Source organism: Elephas maximus, chromosome 2, assembly GCF_024166365.1.
Source record: "Elephas maximus indicus isolate mEleMax1 chromosome 2, mEleMax1 primary haplotype, whole genome shotgun sequence".
NCBI lineage: Eukaryota > Metazoa > Chordata > Mammalia > Proboscidea > Elephantidae > Elephas > Elephas maximus.
Genome location: NC_064820.1, coordinates 82,144,939 through 82,169,721, shown reverse-complemented (window position 1 = coordinate 82,169,721; position 24,783 = coordinate 82,144,939). Strand labels below are relative to the sequence as shown.

The 24,783-nt window shown below is 40.7% G+C and overlaps 1 protein-coding gene across 7 annotated transcripts in view; it reads right to left on the bottom strand.

The window, feature by feature from the left end:
• The window catches only part of PDE8B (phosphodiesterase 8B), a 310,368-nt gene that overhangs the window by 2,152 nt on the left and 283,433 nt on the right, over window positions 1–24,783 (bottom strand). For 5 of the 7 annotated variants that reach the window (XM_049866266.1, XM_049866271.1, XM_049866306.1 and 2 more), the window contains 4 exons: window positions 13,319–13,536; window positions 11,630–11,750; window positions 9,240–9,407; window positions 207–336 (listed from right to left, as the gene is read on the bottom strand). In XM_049866266.1, coding sequence (XP_049722223.1) covers window positions 207–336; window positions 9,240–9,407; window positions 11,630–11,750; window positions 13,319–13,536 — 637 coding nt within the window. The remainder of the gene's footprint in view (window positions 1–206; window positions 337–9,239; window positions 9,408–11,629; window positions 11,751–13,318; window positions 13,537–24,783) is intronic. The other 2 variants (XM_049866276.1, XM_049866286.1) reach the window with 1 other exon arrangement.

Sequence of the window (24,783 nt, the reverse complement as noted above, 5' to 3'; positions counted from 1 at the left end):
TATCAAACATCTAATGAGTCCTGTACACAAAACACTGTGCCAGGGAATGCAGAAAGCGCACATGCACCCTGCTCTGGCCACAAACAGGTGACAGCTAACTTTTTTATATAATATTTACCTATAGGTCCATCCTATGACACTAAAGGTAACCATCATAAAGTATAATAAAATGTTCTTTGTGGGGGACAAAACATGAACTATCTTACCATCCCAAGCATCAAACATGTCTGTTATGAAGTAATCAATGAAGGAAATCTGGGACTTAGGGATGCTACAGGTGTTCCGGTCAAACACTGGCATCACCACAGGTAGCCCCTGTCTCTTCTCTTCATCAGTCTGTAAGAAATAAAAACAGCACACAGGGCTCTAGGGCCCATGAGAAGCTTTCCCATTAACATCTTGTTACTCAGAACAATCCTGTAAAGATGGGTCATTATCCACTTTATTGAATAAGGAAGACCGAAGAAGAATTGAGCCTTTGAATTATGGTGCTGGTGAAGAATATTCTACATACCATGGACTGCGAGAAGAATGAACAAATTTGTCTTGGAAGAAGTACAGCCAGAATGCTCCTTAGAAGCAAGGATGGCGAGACTTCATCTCATGTACTTTGGACATGTTATCAGGAGGGACCAGTCTCTGGAGGAGGACATCATTCAGCGAAAAAGAGTAAGACCCTCAACAAGATGGACTGACACACTGGCCACAACGATGGGCTCAAACATAGCAACAATTGTGAAAATGGCACAGGACTGGGCAGTGTTTCACTTTGTTGTACACAGGGTTGCTATGAGTCAGAACTGACTCTACAGCACCTAACAGCAATAACATATATGAAGAAATGGGCTTAGCAAGGTCCTGAAATTTACGTAAGTCAACCACCTGATGAGCTTCAGAAAGACTAAATTCAGGTTTTCTGACTTTCAAGTTTCTTACATTGTATGCTATTTTACAGCCCTCCTGAAGCTTTGCTCTCAGAGTTCATTACACCCCCCTTTTTTTGTATTATATCTGGACCCTGGCAGTCACTTTATCTGCAGTCAGGTCTCTGCCTATAGTCATTGTCTTCAGTCTAGTTTAGTCAAGCACCTATTCTGTATGGTTAGTTTTCCCTGAAGATTTGTCTTGCTAAATTGAAAGAGGCCATTTTCCCTACTCATTTTTCTACTTTTGCTTTCTGCATTTTCAAGGGAGTGAGGACTAGGTAGAGACAAGCCTTACTAGGGTCTCTTAGGCTGTTTTAGCAGGATTTGCGCTCATTTAAGCAGCAGATTAAGCACGTACTCTGGGCAAAAACCAGATTATAGTAGGTCAAGGTATCAGTGAGAATTGAAGAACCAAAGGAGGAATAGACGCGATGCTTTGCTCAATGAAAAGAGTTGGTTCCTTTCCTTTAATGAGAGAAATTTTAGCAAGTTTATAGATAAACTGGGAGAGAGAAATGTACAAAGAATCTTTGTAGTCCTGCTTCCACATAATTTGTCTTCCCCACTAGAATTTAGGCTACATGGGAACAAGGAGCTTGTCTTTACTGTGCTCAGAAAATAAGTGATTTTTGGATCAGAGAAGAATACTGCCTACCTCTCATAATACTAAACCCGTTGTAATGTTAAAATGATTGACAGGAAATTCTTTAATCTGAATCCTTCATCTTGTAGGATTCATTTCTCTTGTTCTGTCCTCAAGATGTGCAATTGGTAACTATCTTTTACTAGCTTCTGCTATCTGTACCACCTCTACTCCTCTTAGATCCGTCAACACCCAGGTTAATCTCTAACCCTCATTTCCACCTTCAACTGCTGAGAACTCATAATTCTTTAAGTACCTCAATTCAATGACCATTATATACTTCAAGAGCCCATTCCCATGGCCACACCTTGGGACCTAGTCACATTAGTGTTACTCCACATCTAAAAGCATAAATTCAGTGTCCCTTACTCTTGGCCCACTGTCCTGGTTTTCCAACTTGCTTATTATACTCCTGATATGATATTTGTTCTACGACCTCACTGATAATTTCAGTCCCTAGAGCCCTTCATTTCTGTCTTACTTCATCAGCCTTGCCCTATCCTCTTTCTTAATATACACGAGGCCTTATTATCTGGCCAGAACCCTCAATTCTCTTGCCCCATTTTGAAGACATTCTTAAACCTCCAAGGGCATATCCACCTTCTCTATTCATAGTGGACAGTGACCCAGGAGGCTGAGAGCTTCTGGAGGAAACCATGCACAATATGCACTGGCTCCATTATAAATCACTTTCCAGTATCCATTGGGCTCAGCGCTACTTTCCAGTTATTGTACCTGATTTTTGTTAACCTCCTTATTCTCAGCCCCTCCAACCTTTACACCTCTCCAGACTCTGATTCACCTCTACCCAACTTAATATCAGGAGAGGTTGATTCTTTCAGACAAAGACGGAACCCATCAAGGGTGAATTCATTTGACTTCTTATTCTACCTCAGACAATGAGTTTCTCTCCTGTTCAACACCAGTCTTTTCACCTGCTCCTTGATCCTAATTCTTCCTGTTTTCTTTAAGGCTTAACTCCGGTGATGACTGTTTTTGCCTGTCAGCCCCTCCTTCCCCTCAGCCTATAAATCTACTCTTCATCGTGATGAAAAATGAAAGAGAAAGGAGGTGAGAGAAACAACCTGGACCCTTCACTTTGGGTTCTAGCTGTCACCCTCTCTTCCTTTTTACCAAAACTTTGAAAATGGGCTGTATCTGCTGTGCCTTTCTTTCATCCCATTTTTCCCTCATCCATTGCTTAATGACAGATGACCCCGTACTATTCCTACTAAAACTTCTACTAAGGTTATAAACAATTCCCCAAATTCCAAATCCAACAAGCATTGTTTATGTTTCTGTATTACTCCTACTTGCAGCTTCCATTCAGCACGTTATTCTCTTCTCCTTTTTCCATATTCTAAATATGTTGTTCCCCAAAGTTTGGTTTTTAAATCTCTTATAATAATTATCCTCTATTTCTTCCAGTGGATCATCTCTCCTACTCATATTTGTACTAAAAAATGGTGACTCATCACTATCTCTAGCCTGAAACACCTTTCTTGTCAGATCCAGTCTTAGGTACAGTACCTACAAGAGTGTCTCTATGTGAATGTGTCACTGACATCTCAATTTCCATATATCCAAATCTTTACTAACTATATCTCCCTCCACTTCCTAAAAACCCAGCTCTTTAATGCTTTTCATTACACCTCTCTTGATGACACTGCCAGCTGCCCTGGTCACCTCAGGCAGCAATTGGGAATCATCCCTGACTCTAACATCTCCTTTATCAAGACCTGTTTTATGTTCTAAATAATCTGCAGAATCTGTCCTCACTGCCTTTATTATTCGACACGTTCCTGTGAATCTTTAGTCTCTAATTTTCTACTTTCCAATGCATTCTTCATGGGATTGTTAGATTAAGTTACCTAAAGCACAGGGGTGTCCGTGTTACTTTCCTGCTTAAACCTTTCAGTGGAAAGAACAAAGCTGTTTTTGTATCTCCCAACCCTTATGTGGCTGCCCAGTGCCTGTAAATACAGCTCCATGGTAGTACTACAATGGTGGTACAGTGCCTGGAATCCCTGGGTAGTGCAAACGGTTAACATGCTTGGCTGCTAACTGTAAGGTTTGAGGTTGGAGTTCACCCAGAGACACCTCAGAGGAAAGGTCTGGTGATCTACTTCTGAAAAATCAGCCATTGAAAACAGACCCAAGAGGTGTCCATGAGTCACAGCTGGTAACTGGTACTACTGTGGGTATAATTAGCTCCAGGAGGCAATTATTTAAGATGCAGATTCCTAGGCCCAATCCTCAGGAATGCTTCTTCAGCAGGCCTGGTAGGAGGCACAGTAATCTGCATTTTAACAAATACTTGAGAAGCAAGTAGTCCAGGAAAAACACTGGGTCACATATGTGCCTTTGTGCTGACCCTGGGACTTTGAGTAATCTGATTCTCATTGTGTAATGGGTCTCCTTTGCCTTCTGGCTGACTCCTCGTACAAACCCTACAACCGCTCTACATAGTTTCCACAATAAGCAAATTCAGTACTCTCTTAAAATCCAAGTTCATAAAACAGGTACTCAGTGATTAAAAAGACTTTTCTAAAAGTCCTTGTTTTAAATAGAATCGAATCTAGTGCTAATTTATAAATTAGAGGAGCCATTGAATGAAATTGTATTTTAAAAATGAAAGTCAATGAGGAAAAAAGATTTTCAAAAATCTAGCTCTTGCATTTCAGGAACACATCTATTGCTGTGAGGGTGTCTGCACTTTAACTTTCAGTGATGTTTAATAAATTGGATTCAGCCCTGGCACAGTCTCCATATGTCTGAAGGTAACATGGAAAAAATAGGTGTTAATACAATACTAAACTCCCGTGTTACCAAGAAATATTAACCAGGGAGTTACTATGTTGTAGTGCTTTGTAAGACAGAGGGGATATAAATACAAAAGCATGTATATACAAATGTATACCTGTGTGTATAGATGTGTGATAGGTCATTAGGTACGATTTTTTTTGGATGAGGTCCCAAAACTGAGAACAAGCCTCTCCAAATTCCGTAGAATGGTGGTAGATCATCTAAACAGGTATGATAAGAAGGAAACTGGGATCTGTGGCATTTAACCCATAATTCATCTCCAGCCTATAAATAAGATTGAGCACATTGAGGATTTAAATTTGTAAGAGTTATTTAAAGCAATAACACAGAGGCTTATAAGAGTTATACGAGGTCATCTAGGTCCCTAGGTGGTGTGAATGGTTCATGCTTGACTGCTAACCTAAAGGTTGGTGGTTCGAACCCACCCAGTTGTATGGTGGAAGAAAAGGCCTGGCGATCTGTTTCCATAAAGATTAGAGCCAAGAAAACCCTATGGAGCAGTTTTACTCTGTAGCATGTGTGGTTGCCATGAATTGGAATCCACTTGACAGCAACTAACAACAAAGAAGTCACCTGGAAAGGACATCCTACACATTAGGAACAGTGAGGTGTCAGGTCCCCAGCCAGAGAGGTGTTGTCTAAAGAGCCATAAAAGCACTCCACAAGAAAAAGCACCATAATCTGAACGCTAACTCCAGATTAAAACATCAGCAGTCAAGAAAAAGCTAGTCCTTTTCCTCTCATTCCTCTTCTGGCTGCAACCCAGGTGAAGCCAGAGGCAGCAACTGGAGTGAATAAAACAAAGAGCAAGCTGACTTTACCTCCCCTTCCTCGCTGCATATTTCTGAGAATGGACCCCTAATAGTTCTCACAGTGTGATCCTCAGACCTGGTGTACCTGAGACCCTTTCAGGGGCTCTGCAGGGTCAAAACTATTTTCAGAATAATACTAAGACACTATTTGCTTTTTTTTTCTTTTTTTCCTGTATTGACATTTACACCGAGGGTGCAGAAGCAATGGTGGGTAAAATTGCTGATGCTGTATTTAGCATAGTTAATACAATGAAACTGTGCCAGTATTCACTGTAGTACTCACTGCCACATGCTCACATTAAAAAAGCCAGTTTCACTTAAGAATGTCCTATTAAAGCAGTAAGAATTAATTTATTAAATCTTGAAGTTGAGTACATCTTTTTCATATTTTATTTGACAAAATGGGAAGTATACACACTTAAAAACTGTTCAGATTTGGGTATCTGGCAGACATTTTCTTAAAGTGAGCTTGTCATTTCAAGGAAAACATTGTTTTGCCAATGATGATATTCAAATGAAAACTTTGGAAAACTTGTATGGACCACTGTAAGCCTGACAGCTTCTCACTTCTTAAAACTTTTTCTGATGAGAACAGTAATGATACTAAAAGACTGATTTTTTGATATTGTATAACGAAATGTCAATATTTGTATGATATGTGTATTTTAACGAACCAGTATTATTTTCCAAAACAGCAATGCATGATATCACAAAATCATGCATGCAAAGGAGAATGAAGAACACCAAAGACACAAGGTAAATATAAGCCCAAGAGACAGAAAGTGCCACATAAACCAGAGACTCCATCAGCCTGAGACAGGAAGAACTAGGTGGTACCCGGCTATCACGGATGACTGCCCTGACAGGGAACACGACAGAGAATCCCTGATGGAGCAGGAGAACAGTGGGATGCAGACCTCAAATTCTCATAAAAAGACCAGGCTTAATGGTCTGACTGAGACCGGAGGGACCCTGACAGTCATGGTCCACAGACCCTTTGATAGCCCAAGATTGGAACCATTCCTGAAACGAACTCTACAGGCAGGGATTGGCCTGGACTATAAGACAGACAATGGTGCTGGTGAGGAGTGAACTTCATGGCTCAAGTACTCGTGAGACTATGAGGGTAACTCCTGTCTGGTGGTGAGATGAGAAGGCAGAGGCGGACGGGAGCTGGCTGAATGGACACGGGGAATACAGGGTAGAGAGGAGGAATGTGCTCTCATTAAGGGGAGAGCAGCTGGGAGTGCACAGCGGGGTGTGTATGGCTTTTTGTATGAGAGACTGACAATTTGTAAACTTTCACCTAAAGCACGATAAAAAAAAAAAAAATCATGCATGAATAAAATCTCTTCAAAGTGCAAGATCGACCAGAATAGGAGAAGTTCATTGTTAACGATCTTCAGATTCTATACTTTACAGCCAATCTTTAAGAAACTACCACCTGACAAGTTTTGGTATAGTATCAAGGAAGAATATCCACAATTACCTGAAAAGGCTATTAAACTACTACTCCCTTTTCTAATTACATATCTACATGAAGTGGGATTTTCTCCATATACTTCAACCAAAACAATATATCACAATAGATCGAATGCAGAAGCAAATAAGACAATTCAGCTGTTTCTATTTGCAAAAAGATAAGACAAGGCCACTCTTTCCACTTTCATATTTTGGTTTTAGAAAATAGTTATTTCTCAATTTTTTTAATATTATTTTAAAATAAGGTTAAATATTCTAAAATTTTCTCAATTTTAATTTTGAATACAGTAAACATTGAAAGCTAAAACCCACATAAACAAGCTCTTTGAGGGTTCCAAACAATTTTTAATATAAAGGAATCCTGTCCTGAGACCAGAAAGTTGAAGGTAACCAGAAAACACTTGTGAAATCTGCCTGAAATACTGTCCTGTGGAAGGAGAATCCAAAACATCAGGTTTGTAGAGTAGTGATGGAAGACAAAGCTATTTTTCTGATGTACCCTACTGAGTCCCAGCTCTTCAATAAACCAGTTACATTATGTACATCACAGATAAATGCTGTACACACAGATTTATCCAAAGTCACATAACATTTATCTAGGTTGAATATTTAAACAGCCTGTGCTTTTATATATATTACAATGGTCTCAATCATGATACTGCGCTTGACAGATGTGGTGACAGATTCAGAGAAATTAAGGAATTTGCCTAAGGTTACTCAGAAATTCACCGATAGAACCAAGTCTAGAGCTTAGAGCTTCTGATTCTTAGGCATGCTTGATGTAAAAAACTGGTGGCTCTAATCAGGACTGTGCATCAGAGTCACCTTGTTAAACACACAGATCTGAACACCATCAGAGATTCTGATTCAGGAGGTCTAGGGTGAGGCCTAGGAATCTGCACTTTCTACCAACTCTCCAGATGAGTCAGACATGTAGCCCTGGCTTAAGAACCACTGTAGTACACATGTACTGCAGCTCCCTAGATGTATGTGTAGTTCTGAGTACTATGCACATTACAGTATATATTCACATGCATAAGGCCATACTCAATAAGCTGAATACTAAGATCCATATTTCCTGGTGATAGTGTTGAACCAGAGGCTAGATTAGAGGTCTTAGCCAACAGAAGAATTTGTATCTTTTGATTTTTAGGTTACACTGGCTTGTGAACATCAATACATTCATTTTGGGGACATGGACATCTGAACAGGGAGCTTATATCAAAAACTTACAAGTGATTATTTTTTACCATTCCCCATTCACTGGGAACAGGATTTCACGTCCTCTCTGTGGGTCTTGGGAAGCCCATTAATGATGCAGTGGTTAAGGTTGGCAGTTCGAATCCACCAGCTGCTCCTTGGAAACCCTATAGGGCAGTGCTGCTCTGTCCTATAGGGTTGCTATGAGTTGGAAGCAACTCGAAGGTAGCGGGTTTGGTTTTTTTGGGTACAAGCTTTTGGCTCAGGTCCCTCATTTCAGGTCAATTGATCAAGTAGCCTTAAAGTAACTACTGTAGTTAGAGGAGTAGTTTGTTTTTACCCTCTCCCTTTTCTTTTCTGGACTACCTGACATACTTCAATTCAGGTGCTTTCTTGTCAGGCTTGAAAGGTGTAGTTAATGTACTGAGTCCTCAGGTGGCCATTCGGCCTCCCAACCAATCTAGGCATCATCAGTTAATTACCCTGCTGCAGTGGTACATTCCAGCCACAGAGACCCTTCAAAATTCAGTACTTGCAGCTCTTTGCATGTCAGCACCTACCTGTTGTTTTTTTTGTCTGTCACACACACACACATTAGCCTTAGAGCCTATTCTCTGAAAGTAGGGACTTTTTCAAATGGTGTCTTGCTATCTACTATTTTCTGACCACCTATAACTCTTTACACTGCCATAGTCAAACGGAACTAAATATTGCTGCTCCCTTCATATAAAAATTCTATTTTCTCACCTCACTAATTTTGCTTTATTCTTTCAGAAAGTTCTGTCCTATTTCAGCATTTCAAAATCCTTCAAAAACCAGCTCTAACATCACATCTGCAGAGCCCCCCTTTTATAATAGAGTAAATCTTTCTCAACTCCTTTAGCACTTAACGTTGTACCTTTTTAGAACTACTTGTCACTCTTCTCCAATGTGTGGACCTATTTATGTCTACATCTCCCAACTGGATTGTGAACTACCCAAAGGCAGGGATGTGTCTTACATCTGTGTTCCCCATAATGCACCATGGAGACACTCAATAATGACCTAGTGAATACATGGATGACTTTTCAGTTTTTGTAGGAGCTCAGGATCCAACAATTTGAGGAGGAAAAGATACTTCCAAAGGCTCAATCTACCTTCCTTGACCTGAAAGAGGCTTTGGTTATAGTGAGAACATCACCAGCCACACCAGTCAGTCCCTTGAGGGAACCAAAAGTCTCCTCTAAGTAGGAGGAGTGAGCTGTTTCCTAACAGGGAAGAGAAGTTTACTAATTGATAGAAAGTTACTCTGCTGGAGAGTAACTTTTTTTTTTTTAACCCTGGGCTCATTCTCCTAGGGAGGCAGCTCACCTGTGCAAAATACTCCTCTGAGATCCGCCCGGCCCATTCAATGCACAGGTCCAAGGGGCGGCATGGGTTGGCCACATCAGCACACTTAATCATCATCCGCTTGATCAGCATTTGGTTTTCAGGAAAGTTCTTCCCAACAGGGTTGCATTCACAGTCACTGCCCTCAATCTGAAAAACAGATTGTCAGATCAGGGTTGTTTCAAGATGATGGTGATGTCTACTACAGCTACTAACCAGACAGGTGGTGACTGCCCAGGCACACTTCGGTGTGATTGAGACTCAGAGCAGAGGATGGCTTTGCTATGTGTAATACACTGATAGATACTTGCTGTAAAAAAGCAACAGCAATAACAATAAACAAACCAAGGGGGAAAAAATACAGATTTTTAAAAGGTGAATGTTGCTGTCACCACCCATCCATCCCTCACTTCCATCCTCTTCCCTAGCAGTAACTGCTACAACTAGTTTTTAAGCAGTTTGGTATGTAATCTTAAAGAAGGAAGGCTTTTCTCAGTTTTATCAGAAAATGTATAAAAATGAGACTTTGCATTTCTTTAATAAATATGGGAGAATAGCACATACTACTAATTATGCCTGCCTGTTCCCTCTCCTGTGACCTTATATCCCACCCCTTCTCACTTGCCCGTGTGTCTTCTCATGCATTTTCCTGGCAGTTCTTTGGACTGGGTGATGGGGGAATGTGAGTCATATAAGTTAGGGGCACTAGGAGCAGAACTGGGCCACAGCAGGAGCAGGTATGTTCAGCCATGTTTAAAAGGACTGGCCAGATACCTGTACATATCTAGTGATAGATGTCAGTGGTCCTGAACCACGTCGCCAGATAGGTCAGTAGGCTTAAATAAATGCAATAATGGGACAGTTATACAGAACCTGGAAAATTGTTATTCTCTATTTTCAAAGATACTATCACATTGATCATGTGAAAGTTTATTAGCTCTCCAGAGCTCTGCCAGCTGAAAGACTTCAACACTTAAGAGTTTTTGATTGTTTTGAGACTGGACCTATTTGTTAAATAGTCAATGGGCAGAATATGTCCTGAAGGTTGTGGTTTCTATTGCACACTACCGGAAAATACTGCCTACTATAGACACTGTGGTAAATAATAAATCTTAACACAAAGTTGGGGGCTTACGCGGTCATCCTAAGATGATCTTTCCAATTCTAAATTCTATTGATTCTGTATAATTCTTTAACTCCTCGGGTCCTTGTTCCCATAAGTCCTGTGTGAATGAGAGGGTCCTAGCATTGTTCTGTGGAATCCCTGGGAGGTGAGGGTGAACACAGGTGAGGTGGGTGCTGTTGCTCCACCTAGGCTGGTCATGTGATGGGTCCTACAGTCTCCTTATTTGTCAGGTTACTTTTTTTTTTTCCAAGTTACTTTTAAGACAATTCTTCATTCACTTATCAGCTCAACAAGAATGACCTTTATGGGACTATGAACAGCTTCATGGTTTCAGAAGACAGCTGACCTGGTTTCAGAAGACAGTTGATCTCATTTTAAACAATACAGATGTGAACTTTCTGTCCCATATTCCTAAAACCCAAATTTTTAGGGACCTTAAGCCAGGTTCAAGGTACACCAGTAAGTTTTAAAAAGGAAAAGAACTTGCAAAGCTTTACTTCTATGTGGCCATCACTTGAAATTACACTGACTTGGAATTCCCTGGATACCAACAGTCATGAAGATGCGTCATGACCTGGCAACGTTTTGTTCTGTTATATATAAGGTCACTATCAGTTGGAGCTAACTTCATGGCAACTAGTAAAAACAACAGAATGTCCTGAAAATGATAATATAGAAATCTGTGGAATAAAATACAGATTTGGAGATTTGGTGTTTTTGAATTCACAAACATAACTCAATAAATGGAAAGTATTTTTTCCCCTGACGGATATGAATCACTATACATATTTAATCCAGCAATTACAGAAAATTTATGTTTTTGATTTAAACTATTCTTTTAATGTGCATTGGCAGGAATATTGTTCTTTAAAACAATCTCCAACTTTGAGGTCTCCCAAAAGATCAAAGAACAGGTAATTTTAAAAGGCTTGGGATCCCCTAAAACCACCATTTCTGTCCTATTCTTTGTGTGTGCCTCCTTCCATCATTCTTTGGCCTAAATCCTTTTGTCCCTATTAGCTTTATCTCAGGGCTTTTCTTCCCAGGAGCTCAGAGTTGCTGTAGATGCTGTCAATCTATTCTTGTTCCAAAGGAAAACAAGTGGCCAGTACCTTTAGCCCTGCCGCCCTTCTTTACCAACTCCAAGCAAATAACCACCTTGTATTTAAGAGACAGAGAATTGAGGCCAGAGTAGACTCTCATAGAAACATACTCTGATGTATCTTATTACATATGAAATGCTTACCTCAGCGGCTATTGGTTTGTTGATACTATTCACAAATTTGTTCACATGTTCAAAGTGTTTTGTCATCTCCGTTGCTAAGACCATGTCAATAATAGCCTGGCGCAGTGTTCGATAGTGGTTCCTAAAAATAACCAGAAGACAAAGGGCCTTGTTCACATTATGTCCAGCATTAGAACGGTTCTGATAACATTTTACCACACTTCCCATATTCTAGGAGGAAGGTGGGGGGCACAGAGCTAAGAAATGAGTGTAAATCACAAGGGAAGCTTACCTGCTCGTCTGCCTACTGAACCAGAATTTGTAGAAACTGTTCCATTTTTCCCCACGATAGCTGACTCTTACTCATAGATTTATGGGTATTAAAAAAAAATAAAGTGCGTATCACATGGTGAGTACTTATTTTACAAGATGATTCCCTTCTCCCTTCCCTTAGCAACATCAAAATGGGTAGAAAGAAATGAGAAGTTCTTCCCTACAAGGCTGGTACAGCAACCCAATAAGCTGCCCCATTGCATTCAGTACAGACACAGTGATTCCTATTGCATAGAGCTGTCACGATTTCTTTTGATAATGGCGCTGGAAGAATGTTTTCCTATTAATATAAGTAATTCTCTAGGCTGCAACTAAAAAAAAAAAAGAAAAAAACTAGATAGATAGATAGAAGTTGTAATTGATGAAGCAACAACTCTGCCCCAAATTACTGACCAATTATTATCATCTAACTTTAAGAGCCAGAATGGGGAGCTGAATAAAATTGGCTATTGGAAAAAGTTCTTTCTCCAGAAGTTTTAAAATCAGTTCTTGCATGATACTGATGAAGCTGCAATAATTGGTCTTCCTATTTTCCCAGACTTCTGGATGCCAAACTGATAGGTTCATACTGACAGGTGGTCCTGAGGCCCTAGTGAGCTGTTTTCTCTGTACACTGCACTCTCCCAGGAGTTTACTGATCTACCTGGCTGGTTCTGTGTGGAAAACACCTATAGCCCAACTGCAGGGTCACTATCAGGCAAGAGGAATTTCTCATATCTGTGAATTTTTGGCCAACTCTCACCCAGAAGCAACTGCAGCAGCTGGGGGGATACCTGCCTAACCACTTGGGTTTCAGCAGCTCTGCTGGGACCCGTAGAACATGGTTTCTTCCTGAGGTAGGATTTAGCTGGCCACAAATTGAACTGAGGAAAGAAAAGGGAGGATACAACTTCCTTGAGTTACACAGAAGTCAGGATGTCCTTCTTGGAGGATAAAAATATCTGCTGTACTTATTATTACTACAGTTAATATTTATATAGTACTTTGCAGTATATAAAACATTTTCATGAATTCATTGAAGACCAAACAAGATTTTAAAAGATAGAAGCAGTATGAAAAGTAAAGTTTTTTTTTGCAGTATATAAAACATTTTCATGAATTCATTGAAGACCAAACAAGATTTTAAAAGATAGAAGCAGTATGAAAAGTAAAGTTTATAAGAGCAAGGTTATTTTATCCTGATGTACACGAGGTTGCTGTGAGTCAGAATGAACTCGCCAGCAGCTGGTATTATTTTATCTGATAAAATGGTACAACTATTTTCCTTGCTCTTCCCCTTTCCTCAGAGAGACAGCTAAAGTACTCAGAGAAGCTAGGGAAAACTGTTTCCCATTTAAGCTTCACTAACTTGAGCACAGGAGCCCAAGCATAACAAACCTGTCAATATTCTTGAAAATGTTGCACTTGCTGTCCTTGACTGTCAGCTGGAAGGCCAGGGCTGTGTGGTGACTCTCCAAGACAGCAGTGTCATTGTAGAGCACAGCGAGTTCACTGCCTGCATTGCAGAGGAAGGAATTGGTCCTTCCTGGGTGATCCACATCATGGACTGTGGCAGCAATCAGTGCTGCCACCTCATCCAGCTGATCTAGGCTTCCCTGGAGTAAGAGAGAGGCAAAATTGAGCATTACTCACTGAGAGAGGCCTGACACCCACATCCCTCTCTGCCTCTTAGGAGGGGAGGGTCCAGGAGAGTTAGGATTTGTCAGAATGTTGTCTTAGCCCACTGAGCCTTCTCCAGCTTCCTAAAAGTTGAAAGGCTACCTAGAACACATCACCTAACGACCTTGCTGAGCTGTGGAATATCTGGAGGGAAATGGAAATCTGAGATACAGCTTTTGCACCAGTTCTGCAGAAGAAGCCAAATAGGTCTTTTGAATTGCCTGCCATGTGGTATTGCCATGACTTTTGTCTATGTGCAGATATAGCAGAAATGACCTATGATAACAAATATTATTTATTTGCCTACTGAAAAGATTTTGAGAGTGCTGGCAATAAATGTCACAGATACAAAAGTAATTACACAGATGTAAAAGGATTAAAGCCAAGCAGTTAAAAAGGATCAAGAAAAAGAATAATTTCATCAGGGAAACCCAGACTAAGGGTGCTCTTGCAGCTGAGAGCAAAATTCAGCTCTGGGCTAGCTGGCAGCAAGGGCAAAAAGGGAAACCAAGTTTCTAAAGTTCCATATAATAAAAGACAAACCAGAGCATCAGGGGAGACAAATGTTTTCTTAGCTTGCAAATTCAGAAGAAAGCTATCAAATGGGCTACTATTACATAAGAAACCAAAAACCAAAACCAAACCCACTGCCGTCAAGTTGATTCCGACTCAGCAACCCTATGGGACAGAGTAGAACTGCCCCATAGAGTTTCCAAGGAGTGCCTGGAGGATTCGAACTGCCGACCTCTTGGTTAGCAGCCATAGCACTTAACCACTATGCCACCAGGGTTTCCATTACATAAGAAATACTTCATTAATTCTTCCAGTGCCTACTGGGGGCCAGTTCCCATGCATCATGCTGGAGCTATAGTGATGAATAATACAGGCATGTCTCTGCCTCAGAGGGAGTTTATATTCTAGAGGAAGAAGCACAAAAAAACTAAAAACAAAAAACCACAGACACAAATAGAAGGAAATTACTGTGGAATGTGCTAAGAAAGAAAGATGTTTTGAATGTGTAACCATGGGGCCTGATCTAGTCTAGGACAGTCCTGTCCATTAAACTTTCTGTGATGATGGAAATGTTTTATATCTGTGCTGTTCATTATGGTAAGCCCTAGTCACATGTAGGAGTCCCTGAGTGGTGCAAATGGTTAAACGCTTGGCTACTAACCAAAAGGCTGGCAGTTTGAATCCACCCAGAGGAACCTCAGAAGAAAGGCTTGGTGATATACTTCTGAAAGGCCATCACCACTAAAAACTCTATACATAGTTCCACTCTGACACACATAGGGTTGCCATGAATCTGAATTGTTTCAGCGGCCAGGGGTGGATTAACCAGTAAGAATGATATGGGTCAGTTTATAGTAAAGAAGGCACTAACTATAGATTACCCCATGAGCAAGGTATGCACTGGCTTAATTATGTTTGCTTACTAATCTGTAGTGCATAATTTCCCATGGGATGTGGTGAAATCCATGTGAAATTGTGCGTTACACACTAGTAAGTAAGCACAATTAAGCCAGTGCTCATGGGGTAATCGGTCTCTGTCGACGGCAATGGAATTTTTGTTTGTTTGTTTAGTCACATGTAGCTACTGAACACTTGAAATGTGGCTACTGCAACTGAGGAACTGAGTTTTTTTAGTTAATTTTAGTTAAATTTAAATAGCCACACATGGCTAATGGCTACCATACTGGACAACACAGGACCATAGGGAATCAGGGATGGTTTCTCTAAGGAAGTGTATGCTGAGGCCTGAAAGATAGGCAGGAATTAGCCAGCAAACAGTGGCAAGGGAGAGAATCTCAGACAGAAAGAACAACCTATATGAACCTCTGAAGTGGAAAAAAAAGTGGTTTATTCTGGAAATTTACAGTGGTCATTGTGGCTGAAAGATGGTGAGTGAGGGGGAGTGAGCTCCTCAAGATAAAGCCAGAGGGGTGGACATAACTTTTGGTATTCCCAAGAGTTGTTCTCATCAGCTTGTGGGAAGAAAAACTGCAAACTGCTTCTCAGACACTATTCGGGTAACAACCAGCAAGTCTGAAGCTTGGCCCTGTCCTGGCCAAGGGTAAATAAGTAATGACACAATGACTGGTCACTAGGCTGCATGATTCTGTTTGTTTAGATTATAAAGGGCTTTCCTGAAAGCTCTGTCCCTACCAAAAGGGAGCCATTTTCAGTTCTAATCCTGACCTCATGGAGCTGGTGAGCAATCCTGGCTTGGTCCCCACCCACAGGACCAGGTTTCCTGAGCAGGGACAGCAGTAGATGTTATTCTTTTCAGCTCTTCTCAGAGATTGACTCTGTAGTGTTCAAGGTAAGCAGCATGCTTAGCCCCATTTCACTGCTGATCCAGGAGAGGCCATGGACACCTGCAGGTGAAGTCAGCTATCTAAGCTCAGGACCCAGAACTGCCCCAATTTGGGCTCCACCTTCACTGATTCCACCTGTGCAGTGAGGACCCATGGGGTCCAAACTGTGGACCTACAGCTAGTGCTCCTGCAGAAAGTTCAATCCTACTTGGAGTTTGGGGCTGATTATTTTTAAATTCTTCAATAAAACAGATTAAAGTAATTGGGGGTAGAAAACACAAGTAGCATGGTATGAGACATGCCTTTCATTCCAGCTTACACTGAATCAAGGCAAAAACTCAATGTAAGTGGCACTTTTACAAGTCATGAGGAGGTGGAGCCAACACTGTGCCCTAGGCAGCCTCACCATCCCATCTCTCTACAGCAAAGACTTGAAAAACTAAGTAAAACAGATACAAATGTCAGTCCTGAAACCCTAAACATCAAATAAAGGACTAAAAAGCTAGATCAAACACCAAATGGATGAAGAAACTGATGGAAAACAGAGAACAAGGAGAGATATGGAGTGGAGGTCCCCTGCCAACTAACACAGCACAGCATCACCATCTTGCAAAACAGCCAGCAACAACCTCAGATAGGGAGTATGGGAAGGTAACTTCACAGAGCTACCGACAGGTGTCAGAGCACCTGGTAACCAGAGAAACATGCCCTCCCACCTGTCTTAGTCATCTAGTGCTGCATAACAAGTGGATGGCTTTAACAAAGAGACATTTATTTCTTCAAATTAAAGTAGGCTAAAAGTCCAAATTCAGGGCATCAGCTCCAGAGGAAGACTGTCTCTGTTGGCCTCATCAATCTTCTCCCCAGACTAGGAGCTTCTCTACACAGCGACCCCAGGTCCAAAGGATGCACTCTATTTCCAGCACTACTTTCTTGGTGGCATGAGGTCCCCCATCTCTCTGCTCCCTTCTTTCTTTTATATCTCAAGAGATTGCCCCAAGACACAATCCAGTCTTGTAGATTGAGTCCTGCATCACTAACACAGCTGCCACCCATCCACCATCATTAACATCATAGAGGCAGAATTTACAACATATAGGAAAATCACATGATACCAGGAATCATGGCCCAGCCAAACTGATAACACACATTTCTGGGGGGACATAATTCAATCTCTGACATTCTATACTTTGGCCCCCCCAAAATCACACCCTTGCAACATGCAAAACATATTCACTCCATCATAACAAAAGTCTTAACTCTAAGTCCAAAATCCAAAAATTTCTCTCCATTTATGAAATCTAGAATATAAGTTATTTGCTTCCAAAGGTATAATGGCAGAATAGGCACAAGCTAGACATTTCCATTACAAAATGTAGGAAACTGGAGGAAAAGAAGGGATAACAGGCACCAAGCAAGTCAGCAGAACACATTACATTAGCCCTCAAGGCTGTGAAAATAATTCTCTGTTCTCTGAGACAATTCACACAATGGCCCTGCCCTCCAGACTCTAGCCAGGTATTGGCTACACTCTCCAGATTCTGAGTGGAGACTCCTTGGTTCCGGGCTTCAGTTCCACCTTCCAGGCCCATCGGGAAGCAACTCCGCTCCTTCGGCTTTAGGGGCACCATTCTTCTAGTCCATATGAGTGGTAACTCCACCCTTAGAAACACCAGAGGCCATTGTTCCACCCTTTGAAACCCCTGAGGTCATGGCCATACCTTTTGAGACTGAGGCAGCTTGGCTTCTTGTGCTCCTTGTCTCTTCAGCTTCTGCTTCCTTGCTTCTTGGTCTCTCAGCTCCTCGAAACTCACACCCACATCTGCCCTCTTGGGACAATTGTTCCAAAGCTCAGTAGCTCTACCAGTAAGTGCCTGGAGGCACCCCACTCCTCCAGAAAGCCTCTTGTGCACAAGCACTCAGCTCTCTTGCTCTGGGGGTCGGCAAGCCTAGCTCCACCAATAAGTGCCTGGAGGCACCCCATCTGCCAGGAAGCCTCCTGCACACAGGCCCTCAGTTCTCTTGCTCCCTGGGTTGGCTCTAGCACTGTCTGGCACTGGTTCTGCTGTAGCTGGGCCTCTGCTGCTGCTGGTCCTCTATCCATTCACAGTTTCAAAACCACTTCCACATTTTAGGTATCTGTTAGAGCAGCACCCTACCCAGTACCAAATTCTTAGTTATCCAGTCCTGCTGTAACAGAAATACCACAAGTGGATAGCTTTAACAAAGAGAAATTTATTTCTTCACGGTAAAATAGGCTAAAAGTCCGAATTCAGGGCATCGGCTCCAGGGAAGGCTTTCTCTCTCTGTCAGCCTTCTCATCAATCTTCCCCCTGGAGGAGGAGCTCTTTTGCACAGGGACCGTGGATCCAAAGGATGTGCTCTGCTCCCGGCACTGCTTTCTTGGTGGTGTAAGGTCCCCCCGTTTCTCTGCTCGCTTTTCTCTTTTATATCTCAAGAGACTGCTTCAAGACACAATCCAATCTTGTAGATTGAGTCCTGCCTCACTAACACAACTGCTGCTCATCCACCCCCATTAACATCATAGAGGCTGGATTTACAACATATAGGAAAATCACACGATACCGGGAATCGCGGCCCAGTCAAATTGATACACACACTTTTAAAAAAAGAACTTTTAGGGGGATATAATTCAATCCATGATGCCACCTCTCACCATTCTGGCGAGTAGCAGCAAGAACCCCTTCAGCATGGTGGCCCCCACCACCAAAATCCACAGTATAAGCCCCCTGCCTTTTCCATCCCATCCCACCATGTGGCTTCCCCTCCTCCTTTCTTCCTTTTCTTTTTCCCTTCCACCTAGCCCTGTACACCTACTCCCCCATTCCCATAGACCCCCACCACACTGCCATGTCCAGACAGCCTCTGGCCTGTCACCACCCCAGGTTCACCTGAACCCCACCTGCCTGCTCCCACTGTGCCTCCATTTTTGTTTCTTTTTTTTCACTTTCTCCCTCCCACCTAGCCCTGTATACCACCTCTCCCTACCTCACACCAAACCCCTGCCATGCTGCAGCAGCTAGAGAGCCACTGGCCCACCACTGCCCTGGGTCTACCCCGCCTCTACCCACAGGCTCCTGCCATCCTGCCATTTTTTAATTTTTTTCTTTCACTTTTGCCATTTCTTTCTCCCACCTAGCCCCATATGTCACCTCCCCTTTCTTCCTGCTGGCACCTGGGTCTACCCCACCTCCACTCTCTGGCCCCCACTGTACAGCCATTTATTTTTTATTTTATTTTTTTCTTCTTTCCACCTAGCCCTGTATGCCACCACCTTCTCCTTCCTGTCGGCCCGTTTCCACCCTGCCACCACCTGCCAGCTGCTACTGTGCCTCACCTTTTTTTCTTTCTTTCTTTCTCTCTCTTTTATTTCTCCCTGCCACCTAGCCCCACATGCCACCTCCCCCCTTTCCTACCAGCATCCACCTCACGGCAGTGGCTAGAGTGACCCTGGCACTCAGGCATGCTGCTGCACTGGGTCTGCACTGCCCTTCCCCACCCACCACTCAACCAGCTGCTGAACGCTGGGGAGGGAACCCATACCACTGCCTGTCACACACCCCCAACCATATGGCAAGGGGCTATGAACACTCACATGCCACTGGATACACCAATATCAGAAGGCAGACAGTGCCATCCAGTCCACCCTCAGCCACTTCACTAAACCAGTGAACAGCAAAGTGAGGTTGCCCTTCCTGCTGCTGCCACAACCACCCAGACAAGGTGGTGGGAGCTATTGCATCCACAGATGAGCAAGCAGCCAAGCACGCATCGCCCGCCTGCCCTGACATAAAAAAGCAAGATGAAAAAAACAAACATACAATCAATCAATAAAAAAAAAAAAAAAACAAAACCTGAATGCCATGGAGACAGTAGACAACATCAAAATATATAAACAAGCAGGACGAGATGGCTCTAGCAAATGATTAAAAACAATCAGGTAACCTTCTGGTAGAAGAAAAGGCAGTGGAACTACCCGATATGGAATTCAAAAGACGAATATTTAGGGCTCTCCAAAAGATTAGGAAAGAGATCAAGGAAAACACAAACAAGTCTAAGGGAAAAAAAAAATCACGGAAAACATACAAAGCAATAGAATAGTTTAGGAAAATAAAACAAGAACAAAATGACAGAATAAGTAAACAATTATAAATCATACAAAAACAGCAACTGGAAATCTAAAAAATAAACAAAATTTCAGAAACGGACAAATCAATAGATTTTAGGACCAAACTTGAAACAATGGAAGACAATCAGTGAGACTGAAGACAAATCCATGGACACCACTTTGAGGAAAAATCAGAGAAAAGAATGAAGAAAACCTAAGAATTATGTGGGACACAATCAAGAGCAAAAATTCACATGTGATTGGAGTTCCAGAATGGGGAGAAAATGGAAAACACAGAGAGGTTGTTGAAGATTTGCTGGCAGAAAACTTCCCAAATATCATGAAAGAAGGAAAGCTGACCAAGAACCTCCAAGAACCTCATATAGGATAGACCTCAAAAGAAAGTCACCAAGACATACCATGATCATGCTTGCTAAAACTAAAGACAAAAAAATCCTGAGAGCAGCTCAAGAAAAACGCAAAGTCCATACAAAGAGGAAAAAAGACGACTAATCTGATTATTTGGTAGAAACTATGCAGGCAAGAAGACAATGGGATGACATATGTAAAACCTTAAAAGACACACACACAAAAAAATCCTGCCAACCAAGAATAACTCTCTCAAATATGATGGCAAATTAGGACATTAACCAATAAATAGAAAGTAAGGGAATTCATAAAAACCAAGCCAAACTTACAAGAAATATTAAAAGGAGTCCTTCATTTAGAGAATTAACGACATCAGAGAACAACCAGAGTCTAAGACACAGGACAGCATCACCAGATACCAACTTAGGTAAAGAACTCTCAATAATAAAACAAAGCTAAAAAACTTGAAACAGGGAACTAGAGACATCAATCTGTAAATGATGACAACGTCAAAACAATAAAAAGGGGGATAAATGGTATAGGTATAGAACTTTCAAATGGAAAGGAAGTACAGGCGATATCAAACAAAATCTTGTTCAAACTTAGGAAGATAAAGGTAAATTTCAAGGTACCCACAAAGAAAGTAAACAAACCTACTTATCAAAAGAAAAAATATAAAAACACAGTAAACACCAAATATAGTAATAAAAGAAGAGAAAAACCACAAACGAACTCGGCATAGGAGAGTAAGAGGAACAAAGAAAATGTCAGCACCACAAAAAAAAAAAAAAAAACACACTATGACAGTAATGAATTCATATTTATTAGTAATCACACTGAATGTAAATGGCTTAAATGCACCTGTAAAGAGACAGAGAGTGGCAGAACGAATAATAAAAAAAAAAAAACACACCTCATCAACATGCTGTCTACAAGCGACACACCTTAGGCACAAAGACAAATATATTAAAAATTAAAGGATGGAAAAATATGTCAAGCAAACAGTAACCAAAAAAGAACAGGAGTGGCAACACTAATCTCAGACAAAATAGACCTTAAGGCAAAATCAACCATAAAAGACAAAGAAGGACATTATATAATGATTAAAAGAACAATCCACCAAGAAGACATAACCCTAACAAATATCTACACATCCAATGGCAGGGCTCCAAAACACTTAAAACAAACTCTAAAATCACTGAAAAGAGAAATAATTCCATGATGATAGTAGAAGAGTTCAACACACCACTCTTGGTAAAGGACAGAACATGCAGAAAGAAACTCAGCAAAGATACAGGAGATCTAAAGGCCACATTGACCAACTTGACCTCGTAGATATATATAGTACACTTCACTCAGCAGCAGAAAAGTATACATTCTTTTCCAGTGCACATGGAACACTCTCCAGAACAGACCACACTTCAGGCCACAAAGCAACACTCAAAAAATTCAAACATTGAAATAATACAAAGCAGTCTCTCTGATCATAAGGCCATAAAAGTAGAAATCAACAGGAAGAACAAAAAATCAAACAAATGGAAACTGAATAACACTTTGCTAAAAAAACAACTGAGTAATAGAAGAAATCAAAGAGAGAATCAAAAAATTCCTAGAATCAAACCAGAATGAAAACACATCATACCAAAACCTTTGGGATACAGCAAAAGCAGTGCTCAGTGGGCAATTTATAGCAATACATGCACACATCAAAAAAGAAGAATGGGCCAAAATCAAAACGTTAGCCCTACAACTTGAACGAATAGAAAGAGAACAGCAAATGAAGCCCACAGGCAACAGAAGAAAGGAAATAATAAAGATTAAAGTAGAAATAAATGAAATACAGTACAGAAAAACAAGAAAGAATTAACAAGACCAAAAACTGTCTCTTTGAAAAGATTGAAAACAAACAAACAAACAAAAATGACAAACCATTGGCCAAAATAACAAAAGAAAAAAAGGAGAGGAAGCAAATAACCCAAATAAGAAAGGAGATGGGGGACATTACAAAAGACTCAACTGAATATTATGAAAATTGTACTCCAACAAATCTGAGAACCTACAGGAAATGGATGAACCTCTAGAAACACACTACCCACCTAAACTGATATAAACTGAGATAGAAAATCTGAACAGACCCCTAAGAAGAGAAGAAATTGAAGAAGTAATAATAAACTTCCAAGAACAACAACAAAAAGCCTTGGCTCGGGTGGCTTCGTTGGAGAATTCTACCAAACATTCAGAGAAGAGCTTGCACCAGTATTACTCAAACTATTTCAGAGCATAGAAAAGGAAGGACTACTTCTGAATTCATTGTATGAAGCCAGCATAGCCCTGATATGAAAACCAGGCAAAAACACCATCGAAAAAAAAGAAAATTACAGACCAATAGCTCTCATGAAGTTGACACATTCTCAACAAATTCTAGCCAATAGAATTCAGCATCTTATAAAAAAAAAAAAAAATACACCATGACCTAGTAGGATTCATACATAATATACAAGGATGGTTCAACATTAGAAAATCAATCAACGTAATCCACCGCACAGATAAAAGAATCACACAATCATCTCGATCAATGCAGAAAGGCATTTGACAAAGTCCAACACCTTTTCCTGATAAAAACTCTCAATAAAATAGGAATAGAAGGGGCATTCCTCAACATAAAAAAGGGAATCTATACAAAACCAACAGCCAACACCATTCTCAATGGAGAGTGCCTGAAAGCATCCTCCCTGAGAACACAAAAAAGACAAGAATGCCCTTTATTACCACTCCTATTTAACACTGTACTGGAAGTCCTAGCTAGAACAATAAGGCAAGAAAAAATAAAGGGCATCCAAATTGGAAATGAAGTAAAACTACCCCTATTCACAGATGATATGCTACTATATGTAGAGGACAGCAAAGACCCCACAAGAAAACTACTGGAACTAATAGAAAGAATCAATAGAGTAGCAGGATACAAGATCAACATACAAAAATCAGCTGGATTCCTATACACCAACAAAGAGAACTTGGGAAATTAGGAAAACAATAACATTTAAAATAGCCCCTAAATAAAAATACTTAGGAATAAATCTAACCAGGGATGTAAAAGACCTATACAAAGAAATGCACAAAACACTATTGCAAGAAACCAGAAGAGACCTATATAAATGGAAAAACATACCATGATCATGGATAGGAAGACTCAATATTTGTGAAAATGTCAATTCTACCCAAACCAATCTACATATATAATGCAATCCTGATCCAAATATAAGCAGCATTCTTTAACGAGATGGAAAAACTAATCACCAACTTTATATGGAAAGAAAAGAGGACCTGGATGAGCAAGTATTATTGGAAAAAAAAAAAAAAGAAACAAAGTAGGAAGCCTCACGCTATGTGATTTCAGAGCCTACTATATAGCCATGGTAGTCAAAACAGCCTGGTATCAGTACGAAACACAGACCAATGGATCAGAGTGAAGAATCCAGATGTAAATCCACCCACTTATGTCAGCTGATCTTTGACAAAGGACTAAAGTTCATTAAATGGGAAAAAGACAGTCTTTTTAATAAATGATGCTGGCAAAACTGGATGTCCATCTGTTTAAAAAAAAAAAGAGAGAGAGAGAGAAAGAAACCATACAAAAAAACGAATTCAAAATGGATCTAAGACATAAATAGAAAAGCCAAAACAATAAAGATTATGGAAGAGAAAGTAGGGACAATGCTAGGGGCCCTAATACATGGCATAAATAGAATACAAACCATAACTAACAATGCACAAACACCAGAAGATAAACTAGATAGCTGGGAGCTCGTAAAAATTAAACACCTAGGCTCAGCAAAAGACTTTATCAAAAGAGTAAAACAAGAACCTATAGACTCGGAAAAAATTTTTGCTACAACATACCCAACGAGGGCCTAATCCCTGAAATCTTTAGAATACTTCAATACCTGAACAACAAAATGACAGAAATCTAATTAAAAATTGGGCAAAGGATATGAACAGATACTTCACCAAAGAAGAGATTCAGTTGGCTAACAGATATATGAGGAAATGCCCATGATCATTAGCCATTAGAAAAATGCAAATCAAAACTACAATGAAATACCACCTCACCCCGACATAACTGGCAGTAATGAAAAAAAAAACAAAAAATAACAAATGTTGGAGAGGTTGCAGGGAGATTGCAACTCTTACGCACTGCTGGTGGGAGTGTAAAATGGTACAACTACTATGTAAAATGATATGGCGCCTCCTTAAAAAGCTAGAAATAGAAATATTCTATGATCCAGCAATTCCACTGGTAGGAATATATCCTATAGAAATAAGAGCCGTCACAGGAATAGATGTATGCAGACCCATATTCATTGCAG